This window comes from Pleurodeles waltl, chromosome 5 (assembly GCF_031143425.1).
Source record: "Pleurodeles waltl isolate 20211129_DDA chromosome 5, aPleWal1.hap1.20221129, whole genome shotgun sequence".
In the NCBI taxonomy this organism is placed as follows: Eukaryota; Metazoa; Chordata; class Amphibia; order Caudata; family Salamandridae; genus Pleurodeles; species Pleurodeles waltl.
The window spans coordinates 606,503,515-606,518,061 of record NC_090444.1 but is presented as its reverse complement, the minus strand read 5'-3'; the positions used below and the strand labels follow the sequence as shown (position 1 = coordinate 606,518,061).

The window sequence follows — 14,547 nt, the reverse complement described above, 5'->3', positions numbered from 1 at the left end:
CGCTGCTACCACCAGCAGCGCCACGCCAGTAGACCGCCGCCAGACGGATTATATAAAATAATATGGCCTGTCGGTGTTCAGCTGGCGGGCGCCGCTGGCAGTAGCAGCGCCCAGTCTCCTGCCAGAAGACCCCCTGGATCCAGGTAAGTCAGGTCTCCAACAGGGAGGTGGGGGGTGTTGTGTGTGTGTGTGGGGGGGGTGTGCATGTATGTGTGAGTGTGTGCGTGAATGCAAGTGTGTGTTTCATGTTGTGTGCGTGCATGTATGAATGTGTGGGAGTGTATGTATGGAAGTGTGAGTGCGTGTATGTATGGAAATTGGAATGCGTGTCTGCGTGTATGTTTTGATGTGTGTGCAGATGTGTGCATGAATGGATGATTGCATGCGTGTATGTATGTGGGAATGAGTGGGTGTCTGTGTGAATAGGGGATGTGGATGTAGGGGGGGGGGTGGAGAGATGTTTGGAGAGGTATGGGGGGGAGGGGACCTCCTATCAGTGATAGGGAAGGAATTTCCTGTCACTGATAGGGTCTACCACCATGGTTTTCATGGCGTTACGAACACCACGAAAACCATGGCGTAGGCAGTGACATAATCCCCCCGGCGGCACAATGGCGGCCTCTGGGCTGGAGATGATTTTCTCCAGCTAGGCGGCTGCTATCGCCATGGCGGTCGGAGTGTTATATTGGCAGGTTGGCTTCAGCCAACCTGCCAATGTCATAATGTGGCGGTAAGTACCGCCTGCATTTTGGCGGTACTACTGCCACATTTGCGCCGACCACCAGGGTCATAATGACCCCCATAGTGTCCTATACTTGTTGAATGTAATTATTCATTATGTCATGAGCACAATTGTGCCCAGGCAATGTATAATAACTAAAAATGCATTACATCGGTTTCTTTAATAAACACATGGGGTTCCACGATTGGAAAAAAAATAACATTTCAAAATGCATTGTTCTGTATTTTGTCGTGTAATCAGCGATATTACCTGAAAGACAAATAATTTATTTATGTGTCACTGCCATGCATTTGTCATTTAATTTCTTTATTGTTCCTGAATCAAGTGTCAGACATTATATTATTTATAAACTGAATGCTGCAAAATATAAATATTACTTAGCTAGTGACGACGCCCACCTTGTTTACTAGCTCTTTTTAGTGGATATTGTCAGAAAATGTCTTTAGGGCCCATCTAGTTTACATACTTACTGCACAATCGTAAATGTTCAGGGCCCTTTGTTATTGCTTCTAAGGGTCTTAAATGTAGCGTAGAACTGGAAAGAGTGGAATTTATGGTGGAGATTGTCTGAGCTTTCTGGCTCAAGACTCATGATTTTTAGTCACCTAGTGTCCCAAAGTCATGGGTGTAACTTTCTTTCAGCCTTTTAGTTTTTTTTCTTTGCTCCAGGTACTACTACAGACAGAGACCAACCATATGCAAATCAGCTTTGGTCTTTCTGCAGTAGGCACAGGTCAGTCAGTCTGAACTGCCAGGGCAGATCCCCTGAGAATGATAGTTAAAGCAACCCCAGATCGGTTTCGTTTTTGTAAGGACTCACCAGTAAGATGTAGCTGGGGTCATGAACTCGTGAGCATGGTTCCCAGGTATCCTTCTTAGCCCATACCACTTTGGATGCTGGGATTTCTATGGCCATGCTTATAATTGTGAAATTACGAACTGCAAGTCCCAGAAACTATAATCAAGACTGGCTGGAGTTGTACTTGATATGAGGCCACCTGGCAGCTATGTCACTACTGCTGAAAATTCACAAAGTTGGCAGAAGCGCATAAGGTAGAAATTGTGGCCAAGGGATGGAAAGATGCATGTTTTTTTGGGGCGGTGGCATTGGGACTGTAGTAAATGTCCACACAGCCCCAACTTTGTGCATATTCACAAACGTATCCCATGACTTTTCGCGCTCTGTTAATGCAACTTTAGCCCAGAGAACGGTTAAGGTAAAGGCGTAAATAGGATGGGAAAGTGACCAAAGCTCCCATATTTTCTGGGTGTGTAAAGAATAGTTTTTCTCTTTTTGGGAAAATGCTTTCCGTATGAGGAGAACATTTAAATATATGCAAATGAGCATTCCTACCGCATTTCTACCTACGAACTCTATGGCTGCGGATAGTCTGCAGGAGTGTAAGGAGTAGGGAACAGCTCCTGGAAATATACAGTTTGTGTTGATTTTCAGAGCACATTGTGAATACCAGAAAATGCATAAATCTGTGCAAATCACTGATGCAAATCATAAACATGTATTGTGAATCTGATCCTACTTCCGTAGCTCTGCCTTTGCACTTAAATTTTACTCCATTCATGTTTAAAAGATTTTACACATTTACTCCCCTGCGTATAACGTTTACCACTGGTTCTGTGAAGAGGATCCTCTGTGAAGGAGTCTGGCCTCAGTCAGTACTAAGTGCATTCCATGTTAAATGCTGGTCCTTACTTTAAAGCTAGGGTTCTTTCTCTGGGTGCCATTAAGTGCTGTAAACATATCTCTTTTTAAACAAGACAGCTGGTGTGAGGAGGATTTCAAGGAACATTACACCCCCGAATGAGGCTGAGCTGGGATGTCTGATGGAGTGAGGTTACACCAGTCTGGTCCCGGGACACTGCTGCGAGCAACCAGATATATAGCACTTGCTACTGATTGAGCTATTGTAATGTTTTCGGGAAGCTCTCACTGTCCCTCTCACAACATCACAACACTCTAGCCCCACTGCTAGGCCTGCACTACCCACATATCTTTACGTAAGGACAAGAGCAGGGTGATCAGATGGCTTCCTTTCACCTGGATGACACTGTTTTTCATGTCTGATCTTTGTTTTTACGTACCATTATTATCATGTGTGTTAGTTCTGTTGGCTCGATTAAAGTGACCCAAAACTGCAACTCCCAGAATGCACTGGTATGTTAAATCAAACACCAGGAATAGAAAAGTTGTGCTCCGGCGACAGAGTCATCTGGTCACTCTGGGCAAGAGCCAGTCCAGAGGTGGGACAAAAAGCTAAATTGGTTTAAGAAATGGGATTAGAAGGCTTGATCAGTTTGATTCACACAGACCATTGTCACATCCAACTAGGGCTCAGATTGGATGTCATTGATATTTTCTTTTGTTGTTATGTGTCAATAAACCTAAATCCCACTGGTAGATCCGAGTGTAAAGCAGTTGTAAATCATGGAGGAATCATATGTAAACTGTGGTCCCTATAACTACATTCTTGAGGAGCCCATGAGGTGTCTTATAAGAATACGGGAACACCTCGTCTCCCCTTCATCCCAATCCACCTGCATCTTTGGCCAGAACTCCCAGGTTCAACCTGAACTCGGGGAACCACGCACTTAACTGGCCATCCAGATATCACAATCAAGTTTTCCTTCTGGAAAGGTTTGGGCAAATACACCTATGTTATCAAGCATGCATAGATCGCCGTGCGCACCTCTGTCATGAAGCACGCATACAGAGTCTTCAAACTGGCCTCTGTCAATAAGCATTCAGAGTCTTCAACACAGCTCTCTTATCAAGCATGCATTCAGAGTCGTCCAGCTGGCCTCTGCCATGAAGCACACATACAGAGTTGTCCAACCCATCTCTGCCATCATACATGCATGCATGCTCGCAGAGTCGTCCAACACACCTCTGATATCAAGTATGACTGCAGAGTCATCCAGCACACCTCTGTTTTTAAGCATGCATGGAGAGTTGTCCAACCAGTCTCCCTTCATCAAGCACGCCTACAGAGTCGTCCAACACACCTCTGTCATAAAGCATGCATGCAGGGTCGTCCAAAATACCTCTGTTATCAAGCATGCATGCAGGGTCGTTCAACACACCTCTGTCATCTCGCATGCACGTGGAGTCGTCCAACTAGTCCCTCATCAAGCACGCATACAGAGTCGTCCAGTACACTTCTGTCCCCTATCATGCATACAGTTGTCGTACCCACCTCTGTCATCAGGCATGCTTACATAGTCACCCAAAACACCTCTGTCATCATGCGTGCATATGGGATTGGCTAACACTTCTGTTATCAAGCATGATTCCGAAATCTTCCCACAGGCTTCTGTCCTCAAACATGCATACAATCGTCCAACACACCGCTGTCCCCCGGCATACATAGAATCAAAGACTAGGCCTCTGTCTTCAAACTTGCAAGAGCTGGACAGTGTCACTTTCAGTACTGGGGCTGCCCCCGAAGCTTGATAGTATGACCAGTACATTTGGGGCCCACCTCTAAACATTTGTAAACGTTCACATTAGACTAATGATGACAATCAGATGCCTGCTGCTCTTTTAAACACAGGAAACCCTTTCCACATTAAAGGTTCATGCTCCTAAACGCAACATTGGCTGCTGAGCTGTCGCATTCTGCTTTTGGAGGGGGTAGGGACACACTTTGATAGGTGAAGCTCTGTGGCTCTTGTAGTAAAGCAACAGGATAAAAGTATTTAAGTGCCACACATTTCCCTAGTAATTCAAATACAGCTTATTCCAGCAAGTGGCACGTATTCGGGAGGGAAGGGGGCCTTGAAAGTTTAATTATGAACAGCAGTAAACTCCCCTCCTTCTATAGTCTCCCATAAGTACATATTTCTCTCATGGTAACCACAGACATGTACACACAGACATAATTACATGAAACTGCTCCTGAGTTTACACGTAGGCACCCGCACCCACGCATAAGGACAACACTTCTGCATTTTTGTTCGCTCTCAAGGTTTAAAAGAGAGGAAGCCTTAAATTACTACCTAGTAGCACATCTGCTCCTGTTGGCAGGTGTGATGAGGATACAAGGCCCTGAAAGCCTTCCATGACAACTGGCGGTCGCACTGGGGGTTTCCATATCCTGATGTGCAGTTCTTGTTTGTGCATGGGTGCATGAGAGCACTGGAATGTTGAGAGCTCCACTGAAGACATTGGAGTGACTCAAGACTAGTCATGGCTGATACAGACCATGTGTTACGTTCCAATGTTTGGTTTTCTGTTTCTCTTTATTAAATTTAGAACATTATCCATCCAGTGCATGGAATGTTGTATTATCTTTATTTAACTTTTGCCTCACACTGTAATGGTTCTTAAAGGCCCTCACCCTCGGTATAGGCCTGGGGCCTTTCACAATGGTTATTGACCTCAGCAGCAGGCTAAAGTGCTTAGTAAGTGCACTACCACAGTTGTTTCTCAGGAACCTACAGAAGGTGCTGCTGAGTGGTGGGCTTGCAGAATACCAAGACTGCCTAGTCTTGATTCCATCTCGTGGTTAGGGTCGAGTGCGCAAAGTACTCTGTCCCTGTTGTAATTTCTCTATGGGCTTGTAACCACGCCCATGTCATGCCCATCAGTTTGGTTGGTTCGTGGGCTTGCCTTTTACAATTTTGTTCATTTCATTAGTGGAAGGCATGCACACGTCATGCCTTTTCCAGAGTTCAGCCCTCTTCGAGCACACCAACCAACTACTGAAAACATACATGGCTCCATGTTTTCCGTGTGGTATCTGGACTACTTTTGCTCTTCATTTTGCAGGCAGAGTGATCTCGCTGGGCAGTAGTTGTGCGCTTTGCATGACATCGACCCTGTTACATGGCTAATTGCACTTTTCCCGGTGACATGGATAATTGCAGTTTTGCCAGTTACATGGATAATTGCATTGTTGCCGATAAGTTTTACTGCGAGCGAACTTCTGTTTCCTTTTGTGTGTCTCCGTCACGCTTCATTGGGGCTGTGGGCTCGCTTATGTGAAACTGTTTTACTTTTCAGTTTAAGTGGCAAGAAAAGTCTGGTTAAGGGTTTACAACGGGAATAGCTCGAACTCTAGCAAATGCGAGACTTGTTGCATCGCAAATGCTTGTTTTATTCTGCCACCCTACACTCTTTGTCTCACTATTGCTGATTCTCTTTCTTCCCTAATTTGTCCCTTTGGCAGTCTCTTCCTATCTTCCTTCTTGTTTTTTTGCCTTCTTTCCTCTGTGTCAAAGTCCATTAATGAAAAATGATGTACCGGTTCCCCAAAATGAGAGCTGGTGCCCATCACCTGCATCACCAGCACAAATAAAGCACTAGTGACCTGAAAGTGAGTGGGACATTTAACACCTGAACACAAATTTTCTCACTTCTCTTGCAGCATGCATAGTTTTGCTGTTGGGAGGAAAACTAAAATACAGGTTAATGTATTGTATTTTGCATTTATATACCACTGATGTGGCCGCAAACTGCTGTACAGTTCTGGTCCTGTTTGTCAGACTCCTGGCTTACGTGCTTTGTTGGTGGAATATATGTTTATGGTGTGTGACTGGTATCACATCATTGGGTTTTGGGTGTGAGGGTCTCAGATGGCCTCTAGTTTACACAGTTGCCGATCACCGTGTCTATAATAACTTATAGTGTCAGATTGATAGGTTAGTTTTCTTAGTACAGACCTCCTGTGGACGCGGGGGCTTTAGGGTTGGCTTACCAGCTGTTAGTGCCTAGTTTGTGAGGATAGTGGGCACTCTTTGTTCCAGTGCAATATAAAGACAGAGAAGACAGCAAGAAAAAGGAAGAGAATGATAGGAGAACAGAAACTGGGGATGAAAAACAGCCTGCAAGAGTGAGAGAGAAACAGGAAGTTAAGGGTTTTGGAAGCTAGAGGCTTTCAGGGCTGTTTTTGAAAGCCTAGGGCCACCCCTGATGCCTCTGTCACTTTATTCAGCTCCCTTTAGAGCAGTGGCCTTCAAACATTTTAATGGCCCCCACCCCCCGGGGAAAAAAATCTTTGGGGGGGCCCTCCAAATTTTCACAATTATTCTATTAAATTGACAATGTTAAAGTATGTCTACACTTATTTAACCATTGTAGTTAAGTTCTGTTACTGTTTTCAAAAAGCAATAAAATACATGATGCCAGACATACTTTTCTGGTCAGGCAGTCATTACTAATGTGGAAACGTATCCAGGGTGTGATTATTAGAAGTGGCAATGGGGATTTTAAAGAGTATTGAGAGTCCCTTCCGATTTGACACATATTCCCAGCTTGGATATAAATGACAATGAAGGTAAATGATGGCCCAGTACAGAGCAGGTTACTGTTGCTCATTTTTTGTTACCTTAAAACAAAGCCCTATTATTAGCATAATGCTTCTTTTGGCCAGAGCCTGGCGCCCCCACCTGTGATGACTTGAGAACCCTGTAGGGGGGCCCGCCCCCCCAGTTTGAAGACCCCTGCTCTAGAGTAATTGCAGCAGGCACACGAAGGACGAAGGAGAGGGAGGAAGGGGGAAGGTAGGGTTAAAGCGACCTGAAGGAAAGAAAAGGAGAGAGAGAGAGAAAGGATAGAAAGAGCACGAAGAGACAAAGAGAGCATAACTGATTTGAGCATTTTTGCCAGGGCTGTCTTTGGTTCCCCAATCAGTGGAATCAATACTAGGCTGTCTTGGTTTTCAGTAGCCCAGGTGGCATGCTCCTTAAAGTGCATTATTTTTTATTTTATCAATTAAGCACTAGCTATTAGTCTTTCCTCATTGTCTATTTTATGTCAGGTGGCTGGTTCGTCAGCGGTGGCAGGGATAAATTCCGACGCAGCCATGTTTTCAATGCAGTAGAATGTGGGGCCATGAAAGGAAGGGACAAATACATTTTTGCACCATTGATTTATGGCACTATGCGTTCACTTAACATTTAAGTTTTGTTCCTAATTTGTGTAACAATGTAATTCTCTGATTACTTTTTGTTCTCTGTAAGCAAAGTGGATTTTTTTTTTTTTTTTACAGGCTGTGTTAACCATTGAGGTTTAAAACTTGGACATATTTCCATTTAGACATATTTCGTGCATGTCATTGAACTCTGCTATGTTCTTGAAATCTTTGATTATAACAATCCTTGTTTCTGTGTTCAACTTTTTCAATAAAGGTCTGTGTTTTTCCTTTCTTCTTCTTTCAGGACCCTGCTTTTTCCACCGTGATTCACGACAAACTTCAGGTGCCCAACACCACCAGGAAGGCATGGAACGAGAGGGACAACCGCTGCGACATTTGTGCCACACACCTGAATCAGCTAAAGCAGGAGGCCATCCACATGGTGCTTACTCTAGAGCAGGCTGCCAATTTGGACCACTATGACGCCGGCTCACCCGGGTCACCACCAGCCATCTCCAACATGCCCACTTTGATGGGGGCGCGGCACATGGCCAGCCTACAGCCCAGGGACTGGGTGTACATGCCCACTCCCTACACTACATCTACATATACGGGCTTTGTAGCCAACAAACACAGTACAAAGCCCAACAGTCTTGGAGTGGCAAATGGACAAGAGAAGAAAAGCAGCTCCCCAGTCCACCAGACCAAAGTCAGTGTGCAAATGGCCACGAGCCCCAGCAATGGAAACATCCTGAACTCTGTAGCCATTCAGGCCCATCAGTATCTGGATGGAACGTGGTCCTTGTCAAGAACCAATGGGGTCACCCTGTACCCCTACCAAGTAAGTGCACTATTTTCGTTTTTGGGGCTTTCATATTTTCATATTAAACTATTTGGTTGCCAACTAAAACTCATTTACGTCTTGTACCCCAACTATTGAGGGAATTGCAACACTGACACCATTGTGTTAAACCTGGGAGTTTCTTAACCCTTCAACTTTATTGCAAATATTGATTCCAGACTCTTGAGTATGCACAAGGATATGTGCGAGCCAGAGCAGCAGCCATGTTGAGAGTAGACAAAATTGCAGTGGTTTATTAATATTCTGCATGAGGTAGTGTATTGGAAGTACACTCTGCTCCAGTTTAACATTGCGGGTCCAGTACTATTTCCCTCCACTTAAAATGGCGCCAGTAAAGTATAGCTGTGCACATGAACAGTATCCATTGATGGTAGGTTTGGCAGTATTATGTGGAAAAATATACGTTAGCATGTAGAGCATGGTTAGAAGATGCAGAGCGTCTGGTAACAGGAGGTACCTGCCCGTCAAGTTTACAAGATTGGCGATAATTCTATGGATCAGACATATTTTAAACCGAGAATTAGGTTGAAAAAGCGTTCAAAACCAAGCAGTAATCGGCCTTTTCACTACGACACTGCAGTAGGAGTGAGCAAACTGTGGCCTCAGTTAACAGGAAGCACGTCTTACACTATTAATGCACTGTGTCAAGCTTACTATGCTCTACATTGGAAGGGCCTGCCTATACTTCAGTCTCCACCTGCACTATTTGTGCAGATTTTGAGGTCTGGTTAGCTCACATTTCTTTTGCAGACAGAACTTTACAAGTACAAAACCTTCTAACCAGCCGCTCCTGATCTCAAAGTGCTAAAGACATGCCTGACAGATCCCAGTGAATTTTGCATGATGTCAGAGCCATGTCCTTAGACTGTACCTAAAGGTTTGTACACTGATCACTTGTGGTCTGCAGTCGCCCTATATTTCCAGTTTGTCATGACGATGCCCACCGAACCAGGCAGAGTGAAGAAGCTAGACTCAGTGGCTCCTCAAGTAGACATCTGCCTGATGTGGAGGTCTGTTATCCCAGTCTAGGTGACTCGTCAGAAATGGGTGACTGCCCCAAATGCTGACTTTGTTATTAGTCTCCCCCACTCCCACAACTGTGCACCACAACAACTTTGAACACTATTTGACGCAAGTCTGGTGGTCGTAGTGAAACGTGTCTTAACGTATACCATCTTTGTATGATTTGCACTGGAACTCGGAAAGCACATGGAGTCCTTATATCTGTAACACCTAAATCCTTGGTGTTTTAAATCCTTGAAGTTTCGCTCTTTCATCTTCATTGCAGACATATAAGCAGACTCGTCATAGGGAAATTAAACACATGAAAAAACAGTTAGTAATGTTTGCAAAAATATGTAATAAAATCTTTTTAATATAAATTAGATTAATACAATGCTGTGACTCAGGTTGTGTAAAAAATGCAGACATTCTGTCTTTGCTGTAATGATCTACAGCATGAAAACAATACACATGTTGGTATAAACATTTAGTTTCTACTGATCTATTTTTCTTAAGAAATGCATATCACAATAAGGAAAAAACCAGTTCTGTTTTTCCCTATTAAAGTGCAGCTGTATTTATGCTCTTTGACCTGCCTTTCACCTTGGCTGCTTGCTCTGGCAGCAGGAATTGTGATGTCAAAACTCTTCTGTAATAACGTTATTCCAGTTGAGCAGTTATGCCATTTCTTTGTTACAGGTGGTTAGAAACGTCACAGCTCGTCTGTAATAAGTGCACTAGAAATAGGCTTTTATACATAGACTGCAGTCTTCCATATATTATATAGTTCAGTATATTCCTGGGAATGGCGATCTGTTTAGGAAACCATTGCACCCCTTCAAAAAGAACTAGAGTGGTGGAGCTATTATTAGAATGTTCCCAGCTCCATTTATTTAAGTTCTGGAGAGCCACAAGTGAACCTAGATGTTAACCCCTTCCTTGGGTGTTTTTCCTTTCATGTTGCTTTTCTGTTTTGGAGTTACCTTAAGGACTGCATGGACTGTTTTACACAAAACAAGACCGCATACAAAAGTATAATTTATGTTCCGCTTCATCTTACTCACCTTGGCCACCCACTTTGTAAAGACTCGCCTGAACAAATATGCCAAAGCAGTATTTTGCAATATATAGCGCTGTGCTGTATAGCAAGACTTTTCTTTAGCCAATGCTGGAGGTTTTCATGTTATATTGCCCATGTATGTAAATCTCTGTATGTACTCCAGAAATCCTGGAGTGAAACTGAAAGGCGTTTCCACCGTTGGCTGCCTCCAAAGATCCCAGTTCCCAAATGTGCCCTAAACATGGGTGTCTACTCTGATCAGGCCAAAAACATACGGACCTGACTAACGTAGTCTTCCAGGAAGCCTAAGAGGGTGTGAACATTGAAAGCACTCTCTAGGTCGCCAGAGGCTAGACCAGGTCTAGAGCAGAGCTCTCAGCTCTGCGTGGAGGACTCCTCCTCGAGCCTTGATGTGTGTGATAAGCCTGAACCCCTGGGACACAGGAAGAAGTCCACAGTTATCTCGCCTTCAACTCCATTTTCAGCTTTGGCACACAAGTGTGTTAGCCCGGGAGAGACTGCATGAGAGGTACTACTGAAGACGCTGTGAAGAGAGATGGGGAAGCTGTCCTCTTAGTCCCAGGCCCCTACTGGCATGTCACTCTCCTTGGAGTCCACCTCAGTGTCTCCACTGCCCTACCCATCCCACAGTGCAGGTCAGCACTGATGACCAGCTACTCACTTTTCATTATTGCCCTGTCGGTTGTTATACCAGTGTTTAGGGGAAAGACTGATTCCTCCACAAAGCTTCGTCTTCATTCCTTTGTCTTGTTCCCTTTTCTCCTCAAAACAGGTGTTTCTTTTCCATCTCTTCTACCCCCTCCCACTGTGCGCCTTTAAGTGACCCTATGGTGGTGTAATGAGCTATGTAAATAAATAGTATAAGGTTTTAGTCCCTGTACACTGTGCAAACTGCCTTTGCATCTATGTCAGTTGTGAGAGTTGCTAAAATCACCTGCAAGAAACCACCATTTTGTTCAAGTAACTGTATGAAACCCCAAGTCCAGCCTTCTGAAAAACCATGGGCCAGTTTTGCCTTTGCACTGGGTTAAGAATATTTAAACATATTTTCCAAACTGGCTTTGCCCTTGTATTAGCTTTTATCCTGAGGGTGTGTTTATTATTAATCCCGTTATTTTCATCTTTTGAGGTCTAGCAGTAGCCAATACCTTTTGATTTTGCTAAAATGATGGGCCTGATTACGACCTTAGCGGATGGGCTACTCCGTCACAAAAGTGACCGATATCCCGTCCCCTGTATTGCAATTTTCTTTATATCCTATAGAACTTGTAAAACAGCGGACAGCATATCCGGCACTTTTCTGACGAAGTAGCCCATCCGCCAAAATCGTCATCAGGCCCTATATGTCTAATTTTGTTTACACAGGCTTTAAGAGGCCTCTCTTCCTTCATTGGTCAGCAAACAGCATGTGGCAGCGGCCAGCCATCTTCAGCCATTGGTTAACTGCACTGTAAGTGACTGCATTCTGCCATTTCATGAGGAGTACATCCACACACAAAGCAGTGCCATGGGAAACGATGGCAGTGTGTGTTTTTTGAGACAAAAAATCATATTTCTTTTAGCCAACTTTTTTTTTTTTTTTAGGTTGACGAGGGTATAGCGTTTTCCACAACAATAACGTTTTTAAAAAAACCGTGACAAATGAGGACAAGTACTTGCAACAACAAAAACAAAAACCTAGAGGCAAACGACAGAACTACTTGCTTTGGGAATGCCTGTTTTTGATTATTATGGAGAAAAACCTTACCTTCGCCCCTTAGTTTGAAATAAGAGAGCTTTCCTGGATCACATTTTGTATTCCATCGCAATCAACGTTTGTTGCTCAATGCCTTTGGGTAAAAGTGTTCCCGTTGCAGTCGAATACCTTCTCAACCGCTGTAGACTGCAAGTCATAGGTGATTTTCTTCTGCCAACATCAGCGCCTGAAGTTCATTGTTTATATTTTCGGGGAAAATGCAGTGGCTTGTGTTATAGCATCATTTGTTTCAATGTGTACTTTGTTGAGCGCTATCACCAGAGGAGGTAGACCAATACGTCACACAACCGTATTATACTTAATAGGAGCAAGTCTTGGCGCTCTATTAGTTGATCTGGGCAAAGACGGCAACGTTCTCAAACGGCCTTACGAATGAAATACGTCCGCGTGCGCTGCTTGACTGATATCAGAACAAACCCCCCGTGTCTTGAAGTAGACCACCATCCTGTTTACATCAGCGCTTTGCTAATGAGACCCTGGGTAACTCCGCTGGGATCAAAGGTCCCAGCTGACTGCCTGTCATGTGAAGGGATCAGTAAGGGCTGGTATCACTGTAAATTAGTTAATTGCATCTGACTTGGCGAACTGTTAGACTAAATGTACCCGGACATCAAATTATGAATTACAGCAGAAACTAGAAACTCTCTGCTAATTATACACATTTTAATGGCCTAGCATGATTTCGTCTCACATGGCACATTATGCCTGGTGCGTTGACCCAGCTTAACCCCCTGTGTATGGGCTGATGTTAGGCACAGTGGATATGTGGGTATCCCACAAAAACAGCTATGCAATGGAGGCGGCCTATGCATTAAATGTGGGAACCCGTGACTGCTGAGAACAGAAATCCAGAGGCCTTAAGAGGCCACTTGTTGCTGTGAGTGGTGTGCATTCTTAAACCATTGTATCTGTTCCAAGAATGGTTTTTGGTGTGTCATTGTGTGGTATGTCGCGCATTACACCGGACAAGTTCATAGAATTCTTTGCCCTTAAGTAAGTGAATCCCAGGTCATTTATTTCATGAAGATGAAGCTGCTATTGGACAGCGGTTTAATGCTGCACCACAGGGCCTGCTTTTATTTTAGAATACAGTGTCCAGGTGTTTTTTTGCTTCATTCCACGTTTTTTCCACGCATCATTCTGGATTCCCTCCTTGTTTCTACTACACATGTCCATCCGCAGACCTGCTTCTGATCTGTGCATGCTGTGCAGAAACAAACAGTGCGCCCTGATGTCCCTCTGCTGCCTCCTCTTGTGCACGTGGCCTCCGCACTCTCTGGGATCAATTTGGCTCTGTTGTAGGGATTTTCATAACCTCAGGTAAAATAATATTTTACCATTTCCGAATGCACTTTCCTCTTAAAGCAATTTATTCTATCCTGGAATTTACGGGTAGCCTTAAACTGCCTACTGTGGCATTAATGTGGCACGTAATCTGCCTCTTGTCGAATATTACTTTGCGGGCAGTGTGTGCCTGAACCCATCATGTAATGAGGGTGAGTATCTTCAAATTTCTGTAAGAATCACCTCAGCAGCCTCTGCCTTACAGTACCAAATTGGCTGGAATATGAGATCATGCTGAGCTCCTCAGTCCTATCTCTGTGAGCCTGACTGGTTATCCAATCAGATTGTTAGCTAAGTAACTTACTAGAAGAAATACTAGACTACTGCAATTGGATTGTCTTAGTGGCACATTAGCAAATAAAGCAATCCCAGACTGTCACACATGTGAGTGCATGTTCCACAAACCCTTTTCACAAACCCTACTTTAGTACCTTCAGTAACACGTGAGTATAATACAATCCGCACTTTACCTGCACTTCAAGGAAAAAAATGATGGTTCCAGTTCTGGTTTTGCCTGCCTTTGTAATGCAAGGTTCTGACATCAGCTGTAAACTACAAAAAGAAAGTTAAACATATAGGGCCTCACACACACATATATTTATTGAAGTCATAAATCCCTACATAGCAGGTTTCCTTCTACAATGTATAATAACCGTCAGACCTTTAGGGGAGTCACAAAAATGTCCAGGGTAATGCACATATATCTGTTGACCTGGATTTCCATTTTTAACCCCGTCCTCAGAATATCTGCTCAAGAGGATTGTACATAGCACAGACAATCAGTGTCAGCATGTCTAGAATTGCATATTAGCAAATTCTGCCTTTTTTCATTTTTCGTTTATTGAAAATATTGTTCCATGTGGGCTTTGCTCTACTCACACATACAAT

General features: G+C 43.9%; 1 protein-coding gene across 2 annotated transcripts in view; it reads left to right on the top strand.

Moving 5' to 3' along the window:
* KIF26B (kinesin family member 26B) overlaps positions 1-14,547 on the top strand; it is a 577,552-nt gene that overhangs the window by 137,181 nt on the left and 425,824 nt on the right. For both annotated transcript variants that reach the window (XM_069234446.1, XM_069234447.1), the window contains one exon: positions 7,919-8,455. In XM_069234446.1, the coding sequence (XP_069090547.1) occupies positions 7,919-8,455 (537 nt within the window). The remainder of the gene's footprint in view (positions 1-7,918; positions 8,456-14,547) is intronic.